General features: G+C 39.5%; 2 protein-coding genes across 4 annotated transcripts in view; one reads left to right on the top strand and one right to left on the bottom strand.

Annotated features, from left to right (window-relative positions):
• The window catches only part of SPG11 (SPG11 vesicle trafficking associated, spatacsin), a 71,788-nt gene extending 70,714 nt beyond the window's left edge, over positions 1 to 1,074 (top strand). For all 3 annotated transcript variants that reach the window (XM_038580278.1, XM_038580277.1, XM_038580279.1), the window contains one exon: positions 503 to 1,074. In XM_038580278.1, coding sequence (XP_038436206.1) covers positions 503 to 683 — 181 coding nt within the window. In that variant the 3' untranslated portion in view covers positions 684 to 1,074. The remainder of the gene's footprint in view (positions 1 to 502) is intronic.
• EIF3J (eukaryotic translation initiation factor 3 subunit J) lies at positions 970 to 26,916 on the bottom strand. The gene is made up of 8 exons (XM_038580287.1): positions 26,755 to 26,916; positions 26,565 to 26,668; positions 13,796 to 13,850; positions 13,225 to 13,316; positions 7,347 to 7,461; positions 4,795 to 4,956; positions 3,070 to 3,143; positions 970 to 2,772 (listed from the first exon to the last, which is right to left on the bottom strand). The coding sequence occupies exons 1-8, from the start codon at positions 26,798 to 26,800 to the stop codon at positions 2,641 to 2,643; spliced, it is 780 nt and encodes a 259-aa protein (XP_038436215.1). The 5' UTR covers positions 26,801 to 26,916; the 3' UTR covers positions 970 to 2,640.

Raw genomic sequence — 26,916 nt, 5'->3', positions numbered from 1 at the left:
GTATTAAAATGCCTCTGCTTTGAGATAAGACGTGGGCAAGAATTTTATAGCTAAATAGGACATGCCAAAAAAAAATAATAAAATAAATAAATAGGACATGCATGTAGCTAGCTACCTCTCTGCTTGAGATGGCAAACAGATATCAAGAATCCCCATTAAAAGATCCCTTAATAAAATGATGCAAACAGATGACTGAGGGAACAGTGTACTCACAGTGCTCCGTAATTAAAATCAGAGGACAACTACTCAGCTTGTCTGAGGTGCCCCAAAAACTCTCAACCTCAGAAGCCCCTTGGGAGTATTGCACTTACCCCAAATAAGGTGAGCATTAAGCTAACATTTTTAATGAAATAATTTCAGCGTTTAGCTCGCAACCTCTAACGCTAGTCTTAAATAATTCCTCAAATTCCAGGGTCCTCTCCTTTGTAAGTAGCTGTGTCAGAGCAGATAATCCTTGCTCAAGATAGCATCTTAACTTGTACCTTATGCCCCTTTGTCTTAGATATAAACAACATCAGCCGACAGACACGGCTGTGAAAAACCTGAAGAAGTTACTCACATACTGTGAAGATGTCTACTTGTACTACAAGCTCGCATATGAACACAAATTTTATGACATTGTGAATGTGCTTCTGAAGGACCCTCAGACCGGCTGCTGTCTAAAGGACATGCTAGCAGGTTAGGTGGATTCAGACGCTAGGAGGGTGGCTACTGCCAAGGTGTCCTGGGTGCTTTGTTCTTGTACTGAGATGAGGTGCTGACAGGTGTTTGCGATCGTAGTAGAATAGACTGACCTGGTAACCAGTCCTCTGTGAATAGGGGGTAAAGAATGAATTTTCACAAGGCAATAAGTATTTAAAAGTGATTGTTCATCTATACCACTTTATATAGATAGTGGTATTAAGATCAAAAGCTCCATCTTCCTATTTAGATATACAGTATTGATTAAAGAATACCTGTGCCTGCAGATTCCAGTTTCAAAGGAATTTAATATTATTTACACAGTTAAGGAACAGATGATACATTTCCATTTGTTAGAAACTGATCTCTATAATAAAATAGATTTTAAATTCACTGTATGTCATTATTACTGCCAAGGAAATCTTAGCCCTTGTCTGCCTTAAAACAATCTTTATTTGCTGTAATTATTGCTGCATAGTCACTGCATCCTGTTAATTCCTCCAAATCATTTAGATGGTCCTGTCTTATACTCAGTACTCTACAGAACTTTGACTGAGGTTCCTAGTTCCTATTTAAGAGAAATTTAAAACCTTTTTTGTTCTGTCCCTACTTTTGATTCTCTGATGGTTTCAAAAAAGACTCCAACCACAAATTTGGTTAAATTGCTTAGAAGAAAATATACAATAAAGATCACCCAATCTATGCTTACAGCCATAACCTGAGTAACAAGCTCAATTATTCCAAATAAATAAGCTCTTCTAGGTAATTAGGCCTTGGTATCTAAACAACCAAATAATTTGCCCAAATAAATAAGAGGAGGAAGGCAGCCCCATACCTTTGTTGCTCTAGGGTGACACTATTCAAGGCCTGGCATGTCATTTTTGTCTTAAAGCTGTAACTTCTTGTCAGGCATTATTTATTAAGCTTTATAAGTATACAGAGAACTCTAGTCCCAAGAGCCGTGTTCTATATTCTCCAAAAATACCTCTTGGGAGTTAACACAAATTTTAAGTCCTCACAATAGTGATTTTATTAAATTAGTTGCTTTATAAAACATTGCAGATGTCATAATTGTTAACATAACAATTTACCAAACTGTAGTCAACTGGTGCAGTTTGCTGAGCATGTTTTATAAAGGAAAGCAAATGCCAAAACCCTGTTAAAGTTGTTCAACTGCAGCTGAGGAGAACAAAGGAGAATTGTTTCTCAGACACTTAAATCAGGGAAAGAAAACAGGTAAAGAGCTTCCCTCCCCCATGTGAAGCACTCTGTCAGCAGAACGGTCTGATAAATAGAAAGTAGACAGTCTATGCACTTGAGAGATTCCACAAGTTGTAATGCAACACAACGGAGAGGTTTACCTTCTTCAGCTTCAAAGTTGGAGGGTTTTGGTCATTTTAATTTTTAAATATCAAGCTAGTGCTTTTCAGCCGTTTTATCTTCACTCTGAGATAAGCAGTCTTCTTCACAATGTAATTTAATATCCTCACGCTCAATTTTAAGACACAGCAATTTTAATACTAGGTGCACACCTCATGCCCTTGCTGCAAACTGCTTTTCTTGACAAGTTATGAAGTAGTTCAAGGAGGTATGGTTAAGGCTGTATTACTGAATGGTGCTGGTAAATACTACACAATTTTTGTCATGTTGCAACCTTTGTTTCCAAGTCAGTGACTGCTGCTATGGAATCAGATAGCAACAATGACAACATTATTAGGTTTGTTTTTTTAAACTATGATTTAGTAGCAACTGAGGTTCCCAATTTTAACCCCTTGGCAGCAAGATCCAAGTTCCCTCATTCGCACATTAGCACCTAAGTGTCAAGGGGTTAAATAACCAGCACAAAAGATACTGCACTTCTGATTGTAGCATTTGGCAGAACTGAAAGGAAAGGAAGTTGTGCTACATGTTGAAGGGATTGTGGGCAACAGAAAGAAGACACCAGGAGAAGAGAAAATGTCACATGAAGTCTTCATAGTCTTGTACATATCCGCCGTCATAGCCGCCATAATCTGCCAGATCGTCTTTCATGGTGGCCTTTAATCCCCCTCCAGGGACCACACCTTTCTTCTTCTTTTTGGCTTTGCTTTGCTGAAGATAAAAAAAGTTTTAATTCATGAGACTACCTACTATGGGCACCTTTTCTGGTACAGAAACTCTCAGACACCAAAGCCTCTGGTACCAAAAAAGCTTCAGTTCTCAAAGGGAGATCTCAGACCTAACCCAGGGAAATCACTACTAATTCCAAAAAGAAAACAAAAGGATGGTAATGGCACTCACACTCCTGGCTCTGTTCCAGTTTAGCTTTAGTTCAGGCTCCTACGACACTTGAAACTATTATGCCAACGCCCCATTCTCAAATAATATCCCTCACATGCTTGCTCTTACCTTTTCTTGCTTTTGTTTTTCACTGCAAAGCACGGTCAATGAATTGGTAATCTTTTTCAAGTCATCAATTTCCACTAAAAAAAAAAACAAAACAAAACATTTAATTTGGCCATCATTAATTCCAGTAACTGAAAAGGCTATGAATTTGTCCTGTTAAACATAAGATGGTGGGCAGCCCGGTGGCTCAGCGGTTTGGCGCTGCCTTTAGCCCAGGGCCTGATCCTGGAGACCCAGGATCAAGTACCACGTCAGGCTCCCTGCATGGAGCCTGCTTCTCCCTCTCTCTGCCTCTCTCTCTGTGTCTCTCATGAATAAATAAATAAAATTAAAAAAAAAAAAGATGGTAAAGAATCATTCTGGGGATGCCTGGGTGGCTCAGTGGTTGAGCGTCTGCGTTCAGCTCAGGGTATGATCCTGGAGTCCCGGGATCAAGTCCCACATCGGGCTCCCTGAAGGGATCCTGCTTCTCCCTCTTCCTCTATTTCTGTACCCCGCCCCCACCATGAATAAATAAAATCTTTTAAAAACATAAAGTAAAATGGCAAACTTAGGAACAAAAATTTCTTTGTAATGACCTGTGATAACCAAGACACCACTGTTAATGGAAGAGAAACTACAAGTGTCTTTAGAGCTCTCACAATGCTCCCTACCCTACTTCCTTACTCAATTTACACAAGCAAAAGAAGACCCATGGAGGATTAACCAGGCCTTTCCACAACACATCCTCAATGCACAGTGAGAAGTGGCTGAATGAACGTGGTACAATTCTTAAATTACAAATGACAACTCTTGGGCAGCCCGGGTGGCTCAGTGGTTTAGCACCACCCGGGATCTAGTCCCACGTCAGGCTCCCTGCATGGAGCCTGCTTCTCCCTCTATCTGTGTCTCTGCCTCTCTCTCTCTCTCATGAATAAATAAATAAAATCTTAAAAAAAAAAAAAAAAAACTCTTCACCCCTTCTCCATTTTCTACCACAGAACCAGAATGAAGAGTCAGTGTCTCAGAAAGGTCAGTGTCCTACTAGAAAAGAAGCCTGTTTATGGGAGAACACACCCTTCCATCCTTACAAAAATATCAAGCTAGAAACAGACAACAGTTTTTAGCTATCAAAAAAGTGTTTCAGTTTTGGTTAGAGAGCACCTTCACAAATGAAACTATAAGTTCACTGTATAGAATTCCTCTTTCTCAATCTTAAAAACAGTCCCTTCCATAATTAGTGCCACACCACCCCTGGTTTTTAACTCCCACACACCCTGCCTCTGAAATGCATGACTCTTCTCAGGGCACGCACCACACCCACAGACCCAAAGAACAGGTACCAGCAATATTGAGCAACTTAAACCTAGTCACAGGCTTCCTTGTTTGTAAAATGAACAGATACTTGTTGTGGTCTCGCTCTGCATTAAAATCCCATATGCTCAGGGATCATTTTCCCAAAAAGACACTTCCTAGTCTTTTTAAGATATAATTAGGTAAAAGAATAAGCTAGTGTTTTATTAGCTGCTGGGTCAGCAAAGCTCAGTTGTCCCTTTTGGGAAGCCATTATAAAAACATTAAAAAGGCAGCCTCAAAAAACAAAACCACTCACACTCACTGTCTATTTGCAGAACATTCCCAAGGTAACTTCTAAAAAGCAAATCCTAAGTTTATTATAGAACGCAAAAAAAAAAAAGTCAACTTCCATCCTCCTGAGTACGAATCCAACGACAGATTAGAAATACTTACATGAAATACACACATCTCGAACTAAGGCTTCCAAAAAACTAGCATAATATAGTGACTTTTCATATTGTGTAATTTTATCTTTTAGTAACTTCCCAAACTCTGTGAAGTCATCTCTTGAAGATGGGTTCATAGCATCTATTCCATAAACTGTATTATTAACACCTGCAAGAGAAGAGGGAACACTAAAAATTCTAGATTTTTTTCAAGTTTATAAACCAGTTAGTTAGCTGAACAACCCTGTTACTTCATGCTATAGCTCAGGTTCTTAACCTAGATCCACTGAAGCGCTTGGACAGCATTCAGGAAGTCTGTAAATTTAGATCAGAAAAAAATTTACAGGGCAGCCCGGGTGGCTCAGCAGTTGAGCCTCTGCCCCTGGCCCAGGGCGTGATCCTGGAGTCCCGGGATCGAGTCCCACATCGGGATCTCTGCAGGAAGCCTGCTTCTCCCTCTGCCTGTGTCTCTGCCTCTCTCTCTCTTTGTCTCTCATGAATAAATAAATAAAATCTTTAAAGAAAAAAAAAAAATTTACAGGGATGCCTGGGTGGCTCAATGGTTGAGCATCTGCCTTTGGCTCAGGGTGTGATCCTGGAGTCCTGGGATGGGTCCCACATTGGGCTCCCTGGATGGAGCCTGCTTCTCTCTCTCCCTATGTCTCTGCCTTTCTCTATCTCTCATGAATAAATAAAATCTTAAAAAAAAATTTACGGCTTTATTTTCACTAACCTCTAATTTATCATTTCCTTCCATTTTTCATTACAGGCAACAAATCACAGTGATATTAGCAAAACCTGTTACCAGTAAAAATTTTCATATCACATTACAGTTGTAATTACCGTGAAATACTGTTTTTAAATTATATTACTTATTAACCTGCCACTAGATCTTATTTAATGCATTAATAAAGGAGCACACTACTGAATCAAGTTATTTTAATATTTTGATATCCATTTCAATATAAAAGTAAAATCCTGTGTGTTTTATTCATTTAAAAACATTAAATTGGAAGAGACCCACAGTCTTCAGCAGACCACTGAAGGAGCCCCTGGTATAAAAGGGATTTTATTTAAAGTTACTTAAAAGTTATTTAAAGTATAGGTCTAAGAATAGCCCACAGTAAAGTGCGAAGAGAAGGAAAAAGCAAAAAAAAAAAAAAAAAAAAAAAAGAAAGAAATAGTTCCTGAGAAAGTATCCAGCTAACTGACTCCAGAGGCTAATAAGCAGGGGTAAACCATGTGTGAAATCCCAATAGAAAAATTAATCTAGCCTAAAAGGATTCTAGGCTAAGAGACAGTACATTCTGTATCCTCTTCAACAGTAAATTAGTTAACAATACCACTGATTCAGTATTTTAGTATGAGAAACACAACATTAAAATCCTATTAACCAAATGATGCCTGTATGAATGCATGTTTTTGCCTTGTAATCTGTAATTGTGGTCCCATATTAGAATTTATAGGTATCAGGTAAACTCTTCTCTTTAATAAACACATGGGTGGCTTTTACCATCCTATGAAGACACTGGATAATGGCTGTATGCTCTCTGTAATGAGATGAGTGCAGTTAAGACATGCCAAGCACACACCAGTGCACAGGAGAATCACAGCAACTCTAGATTACTAGCAACTCGTACAGAGAGAAAAATCACACCTTCCACAGAAGGGAGAATGATCATTATGGCCCGCTTGATCCATTTTAAAAAAAGAAGGATGGCCTCGACGGGATGAGCACTGGGTGTTATACTGTATGTTGGCAAATTGAATTTTAGAAAAATTTAAATTAAAAAAAAAAAAAAAGGAAGGATGGGGGGGGAAAGTCAAGATAACCTAGATCCTTCTTAGTTCTAGGTTTCAATTTCAAAGTTACTTAACTTTCAACATGATCCGAAAAAAAAAAAAAAAAAAAAAAAACTTTCAACATGATCTTCTACTCTGATAAGTACTCAACAGGTAATGACAACAATGAGCTTAAACAAAGTGAGAGCTTTAAACTATTCCTCTGGTCATGTTTCTTACTTTATTTACCCTTTACCCCTGGAACACTCTGAACTTACCTATCTATAGGACCCTGAACATGTCTTTTATATCACGTACCAACCACAGCTGCAGGGATGGCACATAGAAATAGAAGCCCTCCAATGACAGGGGATGGAGAAGGCCAAAAAGAGTCACAAAGAAATAACCCTGAGCAAAGGCACAGCCTTATAAGTCAGTCTAATATTTAAACCTCAAAGCTACAGGTCTCACATTTCATCCAATTCATCCAGCTGATAAATGTATTTAAAGCAGCAGTATACTTATTTTGGGTCCAATGACTTATCTTAATAATTTTTTACTTGATACTCCTAATTATTCAAAACCCTAAGCACGTTTTTCACTCTAAGCAATGAAATCTCAAATATAAATATTAAAAACTCCTTTCTAGTATCTAAGTAAGCCAGTACTGTATTATTTCAAAAAAGGAAGTGTCTTCTAAACTTTCACAACTAGTAACATATTCACCTGGAACTTCAATATTTCACTGCAATCACCTTCTCAACCCCGCCCACTTACCAAAAGTTTCTTTTGCTAATTCAAGGTCTGACTCTTCCTGTAATTTCTTTAGCCTCAGTTTATCTGCTAATAGTTCTTCTGGTGTTAGCACTTTAGGTTCTTCAGGTTCTTCTAACTAAAATGAGACAAAAAGGAAGTTTTAAAACATCTGGCATTGTGATGGACCAGTACATTTTTGTATTGCTAATATTTTTATTAAACATATAGAAATAGGGACGCCTGGATGGGTCAGTGGTTGAGTGTCTGCCTTTGGATCAGGGCGTGATCCCAGGGTTCTGGGATCGAGTCCCATATCGGGCTCCCTGCAAGGAGCCTGCTTCTCCCTCTGCCTGTGTCTCTGCCTCTCTCTCTGTGTCTCTCATGAATAAATAAACTTTAAAAAATAAAAAATAAAATAAAAGATGGAACTGACATTATAGAAAAGGGAAAACCTGTACACTCATATCTGCTACTAAAGACTATATTTTGAAATAACCTTTCTAGGGCAACTTAGTAAGATGTATGAGTCTTAAAATACTTTTATATGGAATCAAAGAATTCCACTTCTAGTTATTTACCATAAGAAACCAAAGATGCATACAAACATTTAGCCACAAGGGTGTCCAATGGAGTATTACTTATAATTTCAAATACATTTAGAGACAACCCAAATTTCAACAGAATGGTTAAATATGACAACACAGATGATCCTCAAATAACATAAGTTTGAACTACATGGGTCTACTTATTCACAGATTTTTTTTTCAATAAGATTTATTTGAAAGAAATAATAAGCAGGAGGGAGAAAGGGAGATAGATCTGAAGTACACTCCGCACTCAGCATGGAGCCCAGCACGCGGCTGGATCTCATGATCCTGAGATCATACCTGAGCTGAAACCAAGAGTCCAGTCCAACATTTAACCAGCTGTACCACCCAGGCTCCCCATCTTTATGATTTAATAACATTTTCCCCCTCTTTTTTACTTTATTGGAAGAATACAGTATATAATACAACTACAAAATTATGTGTTGACTATTTATATGTTAGCAGTAAGGCTTCTGATCAAGAATACACTATCATATGCACCCCAGGTGGCTCAGTGGTTTAGCGCCGCTTCAGTCCAGGGCCTGATCCTGGAGACCAGGGATCGAGTCCCACATCAGGCTCCCTGCATAGAGCCTGTCCCTCCCTGTGTCTCTGCCTCTCTCTCTCTTTCTCAGGAATAAATAAATAAAATTTTAAAAAAAGAGTACGCTATCAGTAGTTAAGTTTCGGGGGAGTCAAATTTGTATGTGGATTTTTTTGACTGTGCAAGGAGTCAGCACCTTAACCCTCAATATTGTTCAAAAGTCAGCTATACTATGTAGACATAAAAAAAATGTCTTTCTCCAAAGAATCATAAAAAGAACTTATCTTTTTATATTTGTTACTATTACAAAAGTAACACATTGTTATTTGTTAACAAATTTAAACACATACCATGGAAGTTGTCACTTATTTCCCAGTCCTACTCCTCTCAGATGACTGTTAACATCTTTATACTGTGATATTTCCTATAACAAACGCATTATTTTACTATAAGGGAAAGTCTGTGACAGTATTTACTGAAGTGGGGAAAAAAGTAAAGGAAGCTTGTGCCATTTGTGATCATCCATGTCTATGCAGTTTGCAAATTCTAATTCAGAAGTCTAGTTCTGTAATACATAGCATTCTGTTTCTCATGGAGAAGATGAAATGAGAAACGTCATTATGCCAAGTTAAAGAAATATCAGAATACTTTCTTGAAAAAGGGAAATATCTTGACTTAACCATCTTAGCAGATCTGGACATCATGAAGTATCTCCTGCATCAAAAGTGAATATACTGAATACACTATCAAACTAAGGTTTCTTTACACTGGAGACTAATACCAAGACACAACAAAAGCAGTATAAATTTCAACTTCAATGACCAAGAAAAATCTAATCAAGATGGCTTCTTAGACTGAGCTATAAGATCCTATTGCTTGTCCTGATCATAGAAACACACATGTAGGGATCCCTGGGTGGCGCAGCGGTTTGGCGCCTGCCTTTGGCCCAGGGCGCAATCCTGGAGACCCGGGATTGAATCCCACATCGGGCTCCCGGTGCATGGAGCCTGCTTCTCCCTCTGCCTGTGTCTCTGCCTCTCTCTCTCTCTCTCTCTGTGACTATCATAAATAAATGAAAAAAAAAAATTAAAAAAAAAGAAACACATGTAGCTATTTTTAGATACACAAATATAAATTATTAAAAAGTATCTAAAATGTTCCCGACTGGAGGAAACGGGCACTTTCATACATTGTTGGCAAATGCAAACTGGTTACAACCCCATACAGAGGGCATTTTGTGAACATTTATCAAGACCACAAATATGATTTGCCTTTTCATCCAGCAATATCTCGCCTGGGAATTTATCCTGCATATATGACTACACCCATTAGAAATGACCCACATGGGATGCCTGGGTGGCTCAGTGGTTGAGCATCTGCCTTCGGCTCAGGGCATGATCCTGGAGTCCTGGGACCAAGGTCCGCATCGGGCTCCCCACAGGGAGCCTGCTTCTCCCTCTGCCTGTGTGTGTGTCTCTCTGTGTCTCTCATGTATAAATAAATAAAACCTTAAAAAAAATGACACACACATATGGTTATTCATAGAAGCACTGTTCATCAAGTAAAGGACTGGAAGAAAAAAATCTAGCTGTCCACCTCTAGAAGACTGGTGAAATACAATATGGTGCATCTAGGCAATGGAATACCATACAGCTACCAAAAAAAAAAAAAAAAAGAATAAACCAAACACTAATGAAAATGATTTATTATAGAGGGTGACAGGGAACAAGATGGAGAGGCTAGAACAGGAATGGATGTGTAAGACTTTTCTGAGTGTACCATTTTGGTGTAGTTTTGACTTCTGAACACATTTCATGTTTAAAAAATTTTAAAAAAAACTTTAAAATGAAAACAAGTGACTCTAAAATGTATATTAAAATACACAGGGGGGGCAGCCCTGGTGGCGCAGCACCTTGGCGCCACCTGCAGCCCGGAGTGTGATCCTGGAGACCCAGGATCGAGTCCCACATCGGGCTCCCTGCATGGAGCCTGCTTCTCCCTTTGCCTGTGTCGTTGCCTCTCCCTCTCTCTGTGTCTCTATGAACAAATAAATAAAATCTTTAAAAAAATAAATAAAATAAAATACACAGAGGAAATAATACAAATGACTTTAGAACCCAGGATGTAATTCTACATCCTTAGTAGGATATATTCTAAGCCCCAAAAGAACTGCAAGGAAATCCTAAACTTTATTCAGTAGCTTTATGTTACTGGTATCATAGAAAAGCAAATAAACAATTACATTATTATACCAGTATTTTCAGAATAAAAGAAAACGTCAATATGAACTAATGCTTACACAACACAATGCTTATACAACACATACACACAACACAACACATTTCTAGCTTCACCCATTAAAAAAAGGTCTAGAAGGCAAGTCCACCTCAGTAACACTGAGTAACTACTAGCAACTAAATTTGGCCCCTATCATTTCCAACTAAAAAGAACCATAAAGAAGTAACTGATTCAAGGCCTAAAGAGAATTTACCAGGTGAGCCCAACACTTCTTATTCTGCCAGAAAGCAGGGAAGTTTTCAAAGACTAATGGGATTCTGTAAAAAAAAAAAAAAAAAAAAAAGAAGAAGATTGGGACATCTTAAAGGGTTTCCTACTGGCCAAAGCTGGGACAATTTGAGCATCCAAAAAATAATTACTGTATCTAAATAAAACACAATAAATTTATAAAAATCTGTAAATCCATAAATTCACTCAGAAAAAAAAAAAACCTACAAAAATCCCTCATTTTTCACCATTGAAGTTATGATTACACTCTTTCCTTACTCTGAAAAACTGGCAATTAATAGAAAACAATTGGGACGCCTGGTTGGCTCGGTGGTTAAGCGTTTGCCTTCAGCGCAGGGCGTGATCCTGGAATCCCAAGATCCAGTCCCACATCAGGCTCCCTGCATGGAGCCTGCTTCTCCCTCTGCCTGTGTCTCTGCCTCTCTCTCTCTCTCTGTCTTTCATGAATAAATAAATAAAATCTTTTAAACAAAACAAAACAATTACGTTTTTACTCTTTCAGCACAAATCATATCCAGAGTAACCAAAAGCAAAGTAAGAAGAAAAAAAAAAAAAGCCAGCCAATAACAAATGGAAGAGAAGTCATAGGATGAAAAAAATCACCATTCTGCAATCCCTAATTAGGCAACAATCATCATTAACACTAAACAAACTGGTGAGAGGTTGACATGAAACAAGGATTAGGTTGTTACCACCTTAACCCACTGATCAACTTTAGCATCACTAATAATAGGACACACATGATGTGACTCCTGGTGTGATGTGATACAATATAAAGCACACAGCATGACCTCTGAAGCGTTCCAATTAGAAATGTTTAATCTGAATTTGGAAGTCAAATCTGAGAAGTCAAACTTTTAGACTTATCTGCCAAGTTACAGAAAATTCCAAATATAAGTAATCAGACAAATCAAGAAGGTGGGATGTTTTATAAAACAAAGGGGCTCCTCTCTTCAATAAGTCAATGTTATCTTAGAGAGAAAGACACTCCAGGCGACTTAGGATATCTTAACCACCTAATGCAATGCAAAGTCCTTGTCTGAACAAACCATACATAAAAGACATTTGGAGACAATCAGGAAAATGCATATAAACTAAATACTAGGGCAGCCTGGGTGGCTCAGCGGATTAGCGCTGCCTTTGGCCCACGGCGTGATCCTGGGGACCCGGGATCGAGTCCCACATCAGGCCCCCTGCATGAAGCCTGCTTCACCCTCTGCCTGTGTCTGTGTCTCTGTCTCTCTCTCTCTCTCTCTCTGTGTCTCTCATGAATAAATAAATAAAATCTTTAAAAAAAAATTAAAATTAAATAAACTGAGTACTAGAGGACATTAAAAAATTATTCACTCTAATAGGTACTTAATCATGTAAGAAATAGCCTTGCTTTTTCAGAGATGCATACTGAAGTGTTTAAAGGTAAAATGCATAATGTCTATTGTGGACTTGATTATATTTTAACAACAAAAGAGATGAAGCAAATATGGCAAATATTAGCAACTGTTAAATTTAGGAGACAGACGATTATTCATTTTCTCTATTTTTACGTTTGAAATTTTTAATGAAAAGTCAAGAAAAAAAACTAAAAAGCTCTCTATGGTGATATGAAAAGATCTCCATGATATATTAAAGCAAGATGAAAACTATAAAAGTAAAAAAACTTAAGAAAAGCAAGGAATAAGAATATATAGTTATATCCAAAGACACCTCCGCGATGCAAGAAACCAATATTCACTTAGGAGACAGAGGGAGAAAAAAACAGGATGTTGAGAGTTCTTAATACTGTTTTGACTTTTGAATCATGTAAATGTACTTTCTATTAAAAAAATTAATATAGAAAAAAATTAACATAGAGTTCCTGATCTTCCTCCAAGTAATCAGGAACACCTACATAGTACATGGCAGAGAAATGGTTACTTTTTTGTATTTTGCTCAATATGTACAACTGCAATTAATCACAACTACAAAGAATTGCAGGGACTGGCAAAAATCACTGATGGTAGTACTACACAATCATGACTGTTCCTGAACATTTGTGGAAATTTAAAAGGCATTCTAATACATAAAGCTTCCAGGTTAGCTTTTTGCAAAACCACAAATTCAGTTTGGGGATTCACTTGGTGGATAGTATCCATGGAGTCTTTACAAAGCCCTTCAGATTGCGATGTAATATTTGCTGCCTATTAAGACACTGTACCACTACTGATGTGAGAATTCTGTATTGCAGGAAACGAATGGTACTTACCCTCTTTTTAATTTCTTCTTGCCTTTTCTTCTGTTGCCGTTCTTTCTCTTTTATTTTCTCTGCTATTTTTTTCTTTTCTGAAACTTTTACTTCTGAAAGAAATGTTTTAATCACAGTTATCCTGAGTATTTTCCAGTTTATGGATAAGACAGATATATAATACTTGTATACTTCAAGAGACCAAACTTCTCCCAGCTCCAGTTTCATATGGTGACTTACTGGCAAATAAGAATGGGAAAGTTCTGGGACTCTTCCTTTCTCCTCTCTGATCTGATTCCTAGGACCCAAACACCTCCCTTCCTATTTCCCTAGCACTTGCAGCAGGATTTAGTGAGGTCACATAACCTACTCTCTCCTAACAGCAGCGCTCCAAACAGAAAGCAGTAGGCAGTACCCAATATGATTATGATTTGAGGGGAAAGAAAGGAATAAAGAACAGAAGAATGTTTGGCTTCTAAACACTAAAATTCTCAATTTTGTGAGCTAGATTCTATCATATGTCTTAACATAAGCACTACTACATGCTCACCAAGACAGAAAACCAAAAAATAAAGGAACCCCAGTGGCTCACCTGGTTTTACTTCTGCTTCCTCTTTTTTTTCATCATCATCATCATCCCAGTTATCCTAAAGAAAAGGATCTCTATTAATAATTCTTGCATAGGATGCCTGGGTGGCTCAGCAGTTGAGTGTCTGCCTTAGGTTCAGGGCACAATCCCGGAGGCCTGGGATCAAGCCCCGCATCGAGCTCTCTGCATGGAGCCTGCTTGCTTCTCCCTCTGCCTACCCCTCTGCCTCTCCCTCTGTATATCTCATGAATAAATTATTTTAAATAATAATAATTCTTGCATATTTACTTTTCCATGTACACCTTATTATCAGCTTGTCTAACTCCACAGAAACAGTATTTTTTTGATATTGCATTAAAATTATTAATTAATGTTGGGAGAACACACATCTTCATGATGTTGAGCCACCCTAGCCAAGGAAAAGGTCTGTCCTTCCGTTTGTTCAACTCTACTTCTGTATCTTTCAAGTAAAGTTTTAAAGTTTCTCTCTTACGGGCGCCTGAGTGGTTCAGTTCATTGAGTGTCTACCTTCAGCTTGGGCCATGATCCCAGGGTCCTAGGATGGAGCCCCATGAGGCCACATCTGGCTAACTGCTCAAGGCGGAGCCTGTTTCTCTCTCTTCTCTGCCCCCTCCACCCCTGCGCATGCTCGCTCTCTCTCATGCTCTCAAAATAAATAAAATCTTTTAAAAAAGTTTCTCTCAGAAGTTTTGTGAATTTCTCTTTAGGTTCATTCCTAAGAATTTCTACATTCCTACTGTAAAAAGAGTTTTTTTCCTGTTAGTCCTCTAACTGGTTACTATTTGAGTACATAATTGGCTTTTATATGTTAATTTTACATCCTGCTACCTTACTAAATTCATTTATCACTTTTCATGGCTGCTCCAGGATTTTCCAGGTGTACTACCAAATCATATGCAAACGAGAATGGCTTTACTTCCATACCAATTACTTCTTTTTTTTTTTTTAAGATTTTATTTATTTATTCATGAGAGACACAGAGAGAGGGGGTGGGCAGAGACACAGGCAGAGGGAGAAGCAGGCTCCATGTAGGGAGCCTGACGTGGGACTCGATCCAGGGTCTCCAGGATCACGCCCTGGACTGAAGGTGGCACTAAACCACTGAGCCACCCGGGCTGCCCCCATACCAATTACTTCTTAAAGACTTATTTAGAGGGCAGCCCGGGTGGCTCAGCAGTTTGGCGCCGCCTTCAGACCAGGGTGTGATCCTGGAGACCAGGGATCGAGTCCCACATCAGGCTCCCTGCATGGAGCCTGCTTCTCCCTCTGCCTATGTCTCTGCCTCTCTCTTTCTCTCTGTGTCTCTCTCATGAATAAATAAATAAAATCTTAAAAAAAAAAAAAAAACTTATCTAGAGAGAGAGCAGGAGGAGGGGGAGAGGAAGAATCTCAAGCAGATTCCCGGCTGAACGCAAAGCCTGAAGCCTCTGATCCTCTGACCTGGAGATTATGATCTGAACTGGAACCAAGAGTCTGACACTCAACCTACCGAGCCACTGTACCCCACTTCATTACCAATTCTTATGCCACCACAACAGATTTATCTAATTGCACTGGCTAAACCTCTAGTACATTGTGAATGGTAGCAGTGATAATGATCATTGCCTAGTTCTTCTCTTAATGGAAATGCCTCTAGTGTTTCCTCATATAGTGTATGCACCCCAGCACATTTATGCTGTGCTGATAAATTTATCAGTTATTTTCTTGCCTGCGAATTTCAGTTCAGTTTCTTCCAGAACATACATGCTTTCATTATTTTTTCATTTAGATCTTGGTCCATGTGGAGTTTTTTTCTCTTGTGTGGGATGAAGTAGGAATCTAATCCTCTTTCCAAATGGTTACCCAGCTGTCAGTTACTAAAAAGTCCACCTGAGTCCTGTGATTTACTGTACCCTAAATTTTCACAGGTACTTGGTATATGTCTGCTTTCTACTCCATCCCGCTGTCTATTGTCTTTTCATACATCAATACCATACTGCTTTCATTACTTTATAGTATATTTTTATATAGGCTATGCTTAGTCCCTTCCTTATAGGTTTTCAGGTTTTTAAGTATTTTCCTGGCCATTCTTGCATTTGTTTTTCCATATTAACTTTTATATCAACTTGTCTCATTTTATAAAAAAGCTTCTCAAAAGAAAAAACAAAAAGCTTCTGTTAACAAAACACAAGACAACCAAGCCAAAACTACTTCTCTTAAAGTAATTTGTAGCTGTTTTATTTTTTTTTTATTTTTTTTTTTTGCAGCTGTTTTAAATAAAAAACTGAAAGGCCTTCATATCTTTCCCAAATGTGAAAGTATCCAACATTCTAGTCAATAACTCAATTATTTCAAGTAATATTCCACTCAACATGACCCTGGTTAATGAATTAAATCTATATAATATTTAAACCCAGTATTTAAGAGCAGTCAAGAGCTGATCAATAGCTTCTTGAATCACTCCCTAACTTGGGCAGGGCACTTTAAGGTGGATCTATACTCTTGTCTTTTCTTCTTTTTAAAAAAAAATTATTTAAATTCAATCTGCCAACATATAGTATAACACCCAGTGCTCATCTCATTGTGTGTCCTCCTTAATGCCATCACCCAGTTACCCCATTCTCCCACCCACCTCCCTTTCTGCAACCCTTTGTTTGTTTCCCAGAGTTAGGAGTCTCTCATGGTTTGTCTTCCTCTCTAATTTTTCACCCCTCAGTTTCCCCCCTTCCCTTATGGTCCCTTTCACTATTTCTTATATTCCAAATATGAGCAAAACCATATAATTGTCTTTCTTCAACTAACTTATTTCACTCAGCATAATACCCTCCAGTTCCATCTACATCGATGTAAATGGTAGGTGTTCATCCTTTCTGATGGCTGAGTAATATTCCAAATTCTTTATCTATCTATCTGTTGAAGGACATCATTGTTCCTTCCACAGTTTGGCTATTGTGGACACTGCTGCTAGGAACACTGGGGCGCAGGTGTCCCATGGTTTCACTACATCTGTATCTTGGGGACAAATACCCAGAAGTGCAATTGCTGGGTCTTAGGGTAGCTTTATTTTTAACTTCTTGAGGAACCTCCAAGCTGTTTTCCAGAGTGTCTCCACCAGCTTGCATCCCTACCAACAGTGCAAAAGGGTATTCTTTCTCTATATCCTCACCAACATTTGTTGTTTCCTGTCTTATTAATTTTAGCCATTCTCACTGGTGTAAAGTGGTATCTCATTGTGATTTTGATTTGTATTTCCCTGATGGCAAGTGATATGGAGCATTTTTTCATGTGCTTGTTGGCCATGTGTAGATATTCTTTGGAGAAATGTCTGTTCATGTCTTCTGCCCATTTCTTGACTGGGTTGTTTGTTTCTTGGGTGTTGAGTTTTGCAAGTTCTTTACAGATCTTGGATACTAGCCCTTTACCTGATATGTCATTTGCAAATATCTTCTCCCATTACGCAGGTTGTCTTTTAGTTTTACTGACTGAAGCTTTTTTATCCTGATGAAGTCCCAATGGTTCATTATTGCTTTTGTTTCCCTTGCTTTTATAGATAGGTCTTGTAAGAAGGTGCTGTGGCCAAGTTCAAAAAGGTTGTTGCCTGCGTTCTCTAGGATTTTGATGGATTCTTGTCTCACATTTAGATCTTTCAACCATTTTATCTTTGTGTATGATGTAAGAGAATGGTTCAACTCTTGTGTTTTCTATACCTAAGAGAGTCTCTAAATATAAATTGATTATCAAATAATTTTCCAAAGGCTCCACAGACTTAGAATGTTTAATAGGGACAGACAACAGCCTTGTATTTTGATAGGGCTTTAATCTATAGGTAGCCTGGCCATTGTCTCAGCAACTACCAGGCACCCTATGACATGCCATTTGAAGCTGAACCACAGATTACAGATGCAAAGCAGGGGGCCCTGATGCCACTGCAAGATGTAGAGGATGACTAATGTGCCTAAGTATGACACCAAGCTTCTGTTTTATAACAAGACAGGTCATAATCTGAATCAGTCTAGACATTTAAACTAACCAAGCCTTGACTTTAATAAAAATCTCTAAGTCCACCAAAGGACTAAAAATCCTGATTAAGGCTGCCATACAGTCTGCAAGCAGAATAGAAAATAGTTCGTATGAAAGTAAAATATTTTTATAATCACCCTTACCTTGGCAATTTAGCTCAGAGTCAAGGTTAACAGACTGAAAGCAAATCTGCTAGTCATTGTTTGGACATCTAAGACACAAGAGTTAGAAATTAGAAAGCAGATGTTTGTATAATCTCACTGGTTTGCTTAAGTGCTTGTTATCAATATAGCACAGTACAAAAGGAATCCTAGAACTAAAAATAAAAAGTAAACACCAGGAGTTTTTGTTGTTGTTTTAATCTTCACAGAACATAGAAAGCTGGGTCTGTGAATAATATTCCATTTAGGCAGTGCTTCAGACAGGAAGACCACTTGTTTACTTGAAAGGGGTACATAAAAAAAAAAAAAAAAAAAAAAAAAAAAAAAAAGAAAGGGTACATATTCACCACTTTCTACTAATAATAGTGATGATGACAAAAATGATGATGATAAAGCATTTGCCAAGTACTTACTTTGTACCAGGCACTGTGCAAAGGGTCTTACATCTAGTAACAGAGTTAACCCTCACAAAAGTTCTGTAAGTAAGGTAGTGTTATCCTCAATTTATAGATAAGAACATTAAGGCCCTGAGATAGCTATCCCAAAATCTCAGTGAAATATAACGAAATAACTAAACAACAACAACAAATGAAGGAACCAGTTCTAAATGGACCAAAGTTCCTTTATAGTGTCACAGTAAACGTAACTTTACACCTGAGTCCTGAATTACATAATAACTCTCTGAGAATTAGGTCTCTCCCACACCAAAATTTGTTCTTTCCATCAGTTCTGGAACGAGTTCCCCTGGAATTGCAGGAAAGCTGATCAAAGAGAAGTGTATGGCACATAATATCATGTCCAGCTGCAAATCTATCTAACTCAAATTGCCTGTGATGGTTTTCTACTAATTTTAAGAAACTAGTCTAGCAGCCTCTAGTAAGTACTAAGTGGCCAAGACTGGAGAAGTATGGCTAAAACTGAAGAGCTCCATCCTGATACCTCCAACATGAAGAAACAAACATCAGAGGAGCATTTCTCAGTTCCCGTTCTCAGTAAAACTTCACCCCCACCCATATCACACCTCCCTCAGTATCTCATTTTTATCAATTATACCTACCACCTCTATCCCTGTTCCTGGTTTTCCCATCAAAGCATAAACCTTATTCCAGACACTCAAGTTAAACTGTCTCATCAATGCAGACATAATAAGGCTACTTAGAATTCTACCACAGAATGGACTGTAGAAGCAAAAGCAGTGGTTCCTATTAACAAGTCCTGGGGGATCCCTGGGTGGCGCAGCGGTTTAGCGCCTGCCTTTGGCCCAGGGCGCGATCCTGGAGACCCGGGATCGAATCCCACGTCGGGCTCCTGGTGCATGGAGCCTGCCTGCTTCTCCCTCTGCCTGTGTCTCTGCCTCTCTCTCTCTCTCTCTCTGATGTGACTATCATAAATAAATAAAAATTGGAAAAAAAAAAAAAAGGCCCAAAAAACAAGTCCTGGGAACAGCAATGGTATCTGTTCCTATGTTCATAAAAGAACCATTAAAGGCAAGCCTTGCCTGTCACCCTCACCTCATAGTGCTCAAAACAAGTCTGCCCTGAAGTTTCTGCCATTCTGGGGACAAGTCCCTAAAGAAGGGAGCATAGTGATGTTAACAAAGAGACTGGTCACCCTTCCAAATAGATGTAATCCCAAAAGCAGGTCAGGTAGTTTTCCCCAAGAACTTAAACTTTTTGTTTCCTTAGTTATAAAATTTGCAAGTGCCTAAAAAATACACATAAGGTAGAATGTTGAAATCTGCCCAATTTTCTGTAAATACTAGGACTTTGTAAATGCTGACAATAAATTCAAATAAAATTCAAAAAAGGTTCTTAGAGGAACAACTAAAATTAACACATTTAAACAGCAAGTAAATCTGTAATTTAGTAATCTCTAAACGGTTATTTGGTTCCAGAGAATACCTATCAATAACCAAGTAAATTCCTTACCCAATTATTTTTGGTAGGTAATAAATCTTCCAGGTATATTATTCAATTTATCTTCAAAAGAATTACCCTGGTTGCTCTCGTAAAATAGCTAGCTTCCATAAAACAGAAGCAGTATATAAACTACTTACTTATCTATACTCTTCTACAGATACACACCCAACACCATTTGAATAATTTTTCTGAAAGAGATGGCTGCTTTTCAAGTTTAAAACCTGCTTCCCAATTGAACATGACTGAGAACTGAAAACAAAAATTTTAAATCCTGCTTTTTAAAAATTTATTATTTTTTTTATTTTTTATTTTTTCCAAGAAAAAGCACTTGTTAGCATTTAATGAACCTCCCCCTATGTGGCTTCAAGCTACTAGAACGCAGGCGCCCCCCACACCCTTTATCTTCTCCTCAGTTCTTCTACTGAAGAATTTGGCCTTCACGATGACAGGCTGTTTTGGGAGTTTTCCCTTTCCCAAAACTTTGTAGTAGCCCGATCGCACCACATCGATAATAGGAGCAGCTCCAGAAAAATATGGAACGCTTCACGAATTTGCGTGTCATCCTTGCAAAAATTTCTAATAATATAGCCAGTAGTTGGCTAATCTATCATCTTCAAAATGTACAACTACAGAATGTCACATGCAGTGAGAGAACACATTTAGGGCTGAAAATGCTTTCCAACTTAAGCAAGATATATTTATAGATCGTCAAATAGAAGTAGCTTCAAAGGAGAGTGAAATTCTTCTGCCTCATAGAAAGAGTCCATTAATTAACATATACCCTTTTACTTTTCTTTAAGTAGTTTGGTTTAGATAAAGAATAACCTTTTGCAGGAAAAGAGCCTTCTGCCGACTTTCTGTGAGCTGTACCGACCTGCTCTGAGAGGCCTCAGAACTCTGTAACAGTCTTCTTGCATGGCTAGACTTCCCAGCAAAGTTCAGTTTTTAAAAGAAGCCCAAATGTTCTTCCATCACCTCAGAACTATGCTGGCTTCTGGAAGCCAAGGTACCTGCCTCAATAAATTCTACTTCATTTAATTCAATTCATTAAGTTTTTAACATCCTACCATGTATTATGGCTCAGCACTCAGTTGAATTCCATCTCAATGCCTACCTGTCTTATATTTGGAACTGTCATTAATCAATTCTACTTTAAATGCTTAGCTAAAGCAAGATCAAGATACTGAACACTAAACAAATGGCTTATTTAATTCCAGTCATCCATCAAGACAAACATATTAAGTATTTTTCAATAACAAACATGCTTCCTAACTAAAAACTTACTAGTTGATTAAAACTTTCAGGGAACTGAAATGATATAATTGAGATTTTCCTCAAAATAATCTGGTTAGGGGAGGAGAAAAGCAAGTGAAGATATAGAAGAAATAAGATCGCTCATAGGTTTATTAAACTTCTCTTTACCTCTGTTTGTTTGGAATTTTTCATAAGAAGTTACACACACACTTCAAGATACCCATTTCCTGGCAAAATGCCCATCTTCTGAGTATTTCCCAATAATCTCCCATTTCTCTGAAGTAGAGATTCCCTTCTTCAGAAGTGCTATTTCCAATGCTGGAAAAATGTCCTCACTGGGCACCTGAGTGGCTCAGTCAGTTAAGCATCTGCCTTCCGCTCAGGTTGCAATCCCAGGGTCCTGGGATTGAGTTCTGCATAGGGCTGCTTCCTCACCAAGGAGTCCGCTTCTCACTCTGCCCCTCCACGCACATGTTCTCTCCCTCTCTCAATAAATAAATAAAATCTTTAAAAAAGAAAAGAGGGACGCCTGGGTGGCTCAAGGGTTGAGTGTCTGCCTTTGGCTCAGGGCGTGATCCTGGAGTCACACGACTGGGTCTCACCATCAGGCTCCCTGCGTGGAGCCTGCTTCTCCCTCTGCCAGTGTCTCTGCCTCTCTCATAAATGAATAAATAAAATCTTTAAAAAAAAAAAAAAAACATAAAAATAAATAAATAAAAAAAATGTGCTTACTCTGGTAATTTATTTATTTATTTAAGATTTTCTATTTATTTATTCATGAGAAACACAGGCAGAGGGAGAAGCAGGTTCCATGCAGGGAGCCCAACGTGGGACTGGATCCCGGGTTTCCAGGATCACGCCCTGGGCCAAAGGCAGCGCTAAACCACTGAGCGACCCGGGCTGCCCAATACTCTGGTAGATTTAAACTATTAAGCTGGATAGGATCCTAACAGATGGTTGAATGGGTAGAATGAGACAGGTAGTTTTCAACTAAGTTCATTCTCAGATCTTTTTTTTTTTTTTTTAAAGTTTTTTTTTAAAGTTTTTTTTTTTTTTTTTTTTTATGATAGTCACAGAGAGAGAGAGAGAAGCAGAGACATAGGCAGAGGGAGAAGCAGGCTCCATGCACCAGGAGCCCGATGTGGGATTCGATCTTGGGTCTCCAGGATCACGCCCTGAGCCAAAGGCAGGCGCCAAACCGCTGCGCCACCCAGGGATCCCCATTCTCAGATCTTTTAAAAAAAAACTCTATAACAGTATTACAGGAAAAAATGCCAGAGATGTTTGAACACAGCCAGAAGTTTCTTCAATACAATTCTACACACCTTGAATAAATCCAGCTTTTAATCTATTCTATATTGAAATGTTAGGAGACTAGTAAAATGGAATAAAAGTTATACTGCCTCTGTTTTTTTTTTTAAAGATTTATTTATTTATTTATTTATTCATGATGCATTAGACTTTTTTTTTTTTTTTTTTAATGATAGTCACACAGAGAGAGAGAGAGGCAGAGACACAGGCAGAGGGAGAAGCAGGCTCCATGCACCGGGAGCCCGACGTGGGACTCGATCCCGGGTCTCCAGGATCGCGCCCTGGGCCAAAGGCAGGTGCTAAACCACTGTGCCACCCAGGGATCCCCTATATTGCCTCTGTTTGCAGCGGATAGCTAGCTACACACTTCCTTCTTTGTCACCACAGCCTGTACATCACTCCAGCAATGGGGAAGGAGTCCAGTGATATATGCTAAGTGAACAATTCCTCCCACTAACTCTGCATAAGATCAGGATAGTAAGAAAGGTAAAATAAAGCAAGTACAACAGGAGAGTATGCTTCCCAGTTCTCATCTTTTTTTTTTTTTTTTTAAGGATTTTCTTTAAGTAATCTCTACACTCAACATGGGGCTTGAACTTACTTACAACCCTGAGATAAAGAGTCGCATGTTCTACCAAATGAGCCGCCAGGGACCCCTGGTTCTCATCTTTTTTTTTTTTTTTTAAGATTATTTATTTATTTATTCATAGAGACAGAGAGAGAGAGAGGCAGAGACACAGGCAGAGGGAGAAGCAGGCACCATGCAGAGAGCCTGACGTGGGACTCGATCCAGGGTCTCCAGGATCATGCCCTAGACTGCAGGCGGCACTAAACTGCTGCGCCACCGGGGCTGCCGGGTTCTGATCTTTTTAACTGGGAAGAAGCACAGGCTTCTCTCCTCATGAATATTAGCAATTCTACGCTTTCACCTAAATCCGTTTCTGTCACTACCAGACAGCTATCTGAAAAGTCTTCAGGGAACAAAAATGTTATAATGTCTACTGAAAGACAGTAAACTACTGAAGCAAATTACTGTAACAAAGACCTCAGTTTTCTCTTCATATCTCAGGACATTACACATGACACTAAATCTATATTCTTAAAGGTTAAACACTAGATGATGACGACATAAATCGAAGAACTTACTGTTTCTGCGTATCTTACCTTTGAAGACTTTAAAAAATTCATACGTTGTACTATTTAAAGGTTGCGATTATTTGATCTCATGAAAACTAAGCCTTGTTTTCGTATCCTTACAAAAGGATTAAGTACTAAATTATCAGAATTCAGAAATTTGGTATTGACAAAATTCAACTTCTAGATTGGTAAACTCAGAGCAAAAACTTGCTTGACAACCAAGGTCATTCCATTCAAAACACAAAATTCACAGAAAAATAGCCACTGTGGGGAGAACTTATTCTGGAGCTCAGGAAATCACAAAATGCGGTACAAAATAAACCCCAGATACTAGAGGTAACCGGTATATTTTCCTTTAGCCAGAAAAATTAAGACTACATCTCAAGTAAGAGTATTAACACTGGGATGCCTGGGTGGCTCAACGGTTAAGCATCTGCCTTCAGCTCAGGGCATGATCCCGGAGTCCCGGGATCAAGTCCCACATTGGGCTCCCTGCATGGAACCTGCTTCTCCCTCTACCTATGTCTCTGCCTCTCTGTGTGTGTGTGTGTCTCTCTCATGAATAATAAAATCTTTAAAAAAAAAAAAAAAGAGAGAGAGAGAGTATTAACATTAACTGAGTGCCTCAGAAGTGCTAAGCAACTCTGCTTAATGCTAGACATTTAATCATTTAAGGTGCAAAATAGGGGTGCCTGGGTGGCTCAGTTGGTGTTGGACTCGATTTTGGCTCAGATCATAATCTCAGGGTTGTGAGATCAAGCCCTGTGCCTCAGACTCCACAATGGGTGTGGAACCTGCTTAAGATTCTCTCTGTCCGGGATGCCTGGGTGGCTCAGCGGTTGAGTGCCTGCCTTCAGCTCAGGGCGTGATCCTGGAGTCCTGGGATCGAGTCCCACATTGGGCTCCCTGCATGGAGCCTGTTTTTTCTCTGCCTGTGTCTCTGCCTCTCTCTGTCTCTGTGTCTCTCATGAATAAATAAATAAAATATTAAAAAAAAAAAAAGATTCTCCCTCTCCGTACCCTAAGTAAATAAAATGTAAAACAACCCCCCGAAGTTATCTCCTATAATGAAAACTTAGACTGGGAAACTAAAAGGAAAGATTAAAAAACTTGTTTGTGACCACAAATAGAGAAAATGTCAAGGCAATATAATGCACACCCATGTCTGTCTGATTCCAAACCTAAGAATCAAACTACTCCATGAATACCATAACCTGGGAATCTTGAAGAAATTCAAAAGAAACCAACATTTCAACTCAGAAATAAAATGGACAAGTTGAGTTTTTCTCCAAGATCAACTTCAATGTTTATGTAAAAGAAATAAGATATTTGAATAAAAGAAAAGAATCTGCACTGAAAGAGTGACTGGAGAAGATGACCTTTATGGTCTCTTAGCACCTGTAAATCTCAAACTTAGTTACTTCATTTTCTGGTACTTCTTTCCTGATTTATCCCATCTTTTCTTCTCATTTGCTAAATCATTCCCAATTTTCAGAACAGATGTCCTAACTGCTGCATCCAGTAAGCATACAAAAAGTCAAAGGACAAATCTGAACTGAAGGCTCAAAACAGAAAGTCCAAGACAATTCAGGGAAGTAACTAATACCTTGCAATGAGACTGATACACAATCCATTCCCATATATATACAACATGTAAATACAGCATTTAAGTATCTTCACAAGAGTACTACTCATTTATTAATCTCAATGTATGCAAAGCTCACATTCTCCCTGAACCTCAAGCTGTTCCATAAACTGGAACATAAATCTATCTCATTATAATGACTCTGAGGAGAAAAAGGTAAAATCCAAACAAAAGTAGTATTAAGCTCATAGTGATTGTCTAGCTTAAATTTTTTCAACCCGAGCAGGACTGAACAGGGTTCCCAACATGTATTGAAGGGTAGAAATTAGGAAAGTGAAAAACATACACTAATTGAATCAAAACCAAAAGAAACTTTTTTCTCAATTCATACAAAACTTTATCTGCACCAATATATAAAGATTTTGAGAGTTCTGTTAATAAGAATCTTAACATTCTGGGGTTGAGAGGTGTTAGCTACTTAAAAACAAATACACTAGTCATACTGTCATCTGAAGCCATTTGATAAGTCCCCAGGAGTTTTCAAAAACAAAATGTACATCTGGTTTAGATCAACAAAGCACAGGGGAAAAACACCGGCCCCTCGTCTATTCCAACCAGTATTTCCTTAGGAATCATTTGTATGTAGATAAATAACTCTATCAACTGTCCATTTCCAGGTCGCTGGGTGGACTACCTAGGTTTCTGGCCAGTAACTCCTGGTTATCTCAGTACTCGGTTCATCTCTTTACCACAGGGCGGGGGAGGGAAGCCTAAAGTTATTTCACTTTACTGCTTCTATTGGTCTTGTGTTTAAAAAAAAAAAAAGACTGAAATTAAACCACAGTATTTCATTCATCTAACTGCTCAAACACACTCTACAAATGGGCCTTTGGAAACATAAATGAGTTACTGCCCCGGGAAGATCTGAGCTCAAAAAGGCAGGTGGGTTGCAAGACTTTCCATATGGGATACACCGTGGGGCTCAACCCCCGACTTCCCGGATCCTTCCGGCGAGCGGCTCCAGACCGCGAAGTTTGCACGTGGGCCGGGCCCTGCTGCTGCTGTCACCTCCCGTCGCCAGTTGGCGGATGGGCTCCGGGCCGGGGCGCAGACCCTTAAGAGGGGCCGGGGCCGGGGCCGGGGCCGCCACCGCCCTCTGCGAGGAAGTCCAAAAGGCCACGCTGCTAGACTTCGGCCCATATGGCTGGCGAGCCGAGGAGAGAAGGGCAGCGGGAAGCCCGACGCTGGCGTCTGGACCCGCAGCCCCGCAGGCCCGGGCGGCGCCCCTGGGCCCAGAGTCCACCCGCCCGCCTGTCGACGGGCATCCCCGCCCGCGACAGCGCCAGTCCGCTCCCGCGCCGCCGGGAGCCCCGGCCCGCACCCACCTTGACGTCCTCGTCCTCGTCCTCGCCTTCCCAGCGGTCCCCGCCGGCGGTGCCGCCGCCCCCCACCTTCCGCACCGGGTCTTCCACGGAGAACGTGTCCGCGTCTACGGAAGAGAGCGAGCCGCGTTAGCGCCTGCTTCGGCTTGAGGCCAGCGCCGGCCCAGGCCCTGCCCCCGCAACTTCTCCTCACCCCAGGAATCAGAGTCCCCCGCCGCCGCCGCCGCCGCCGCCGCCATCTCGAACCGGGCGTGAGCGTGTGTGAGGGCAGAGCTAGCGAGGAGTTAGCGCGGCGGAGGTGAGTCACTGGCTTTGCTCTCGTTGGCCGGCGCGGGGCAGGCTGGGACCGTGGCTG

The sequence above is a fragment of the Canis lupus genome, chromosome 30 (genome assembly GCF_011100685.1).
Source record: "Canis lupus familiaris isolate Mischka breed German Shepherd chromosome 30, alternate assembly UU_Cfam_GSD_1.0, whole genome shotgun sequence".
NCBI classification, from domain to species: domain Eukaryota; kingdom Metazoa; phylum Chordata; class Mammalia; order Carnivora; family Canidae; genus Canis; species Canis lupus.
Note: the sequence above shows the minus strand (reverse complement) of the source record. Positions and strands in the feature narration are given on the sequence as shown.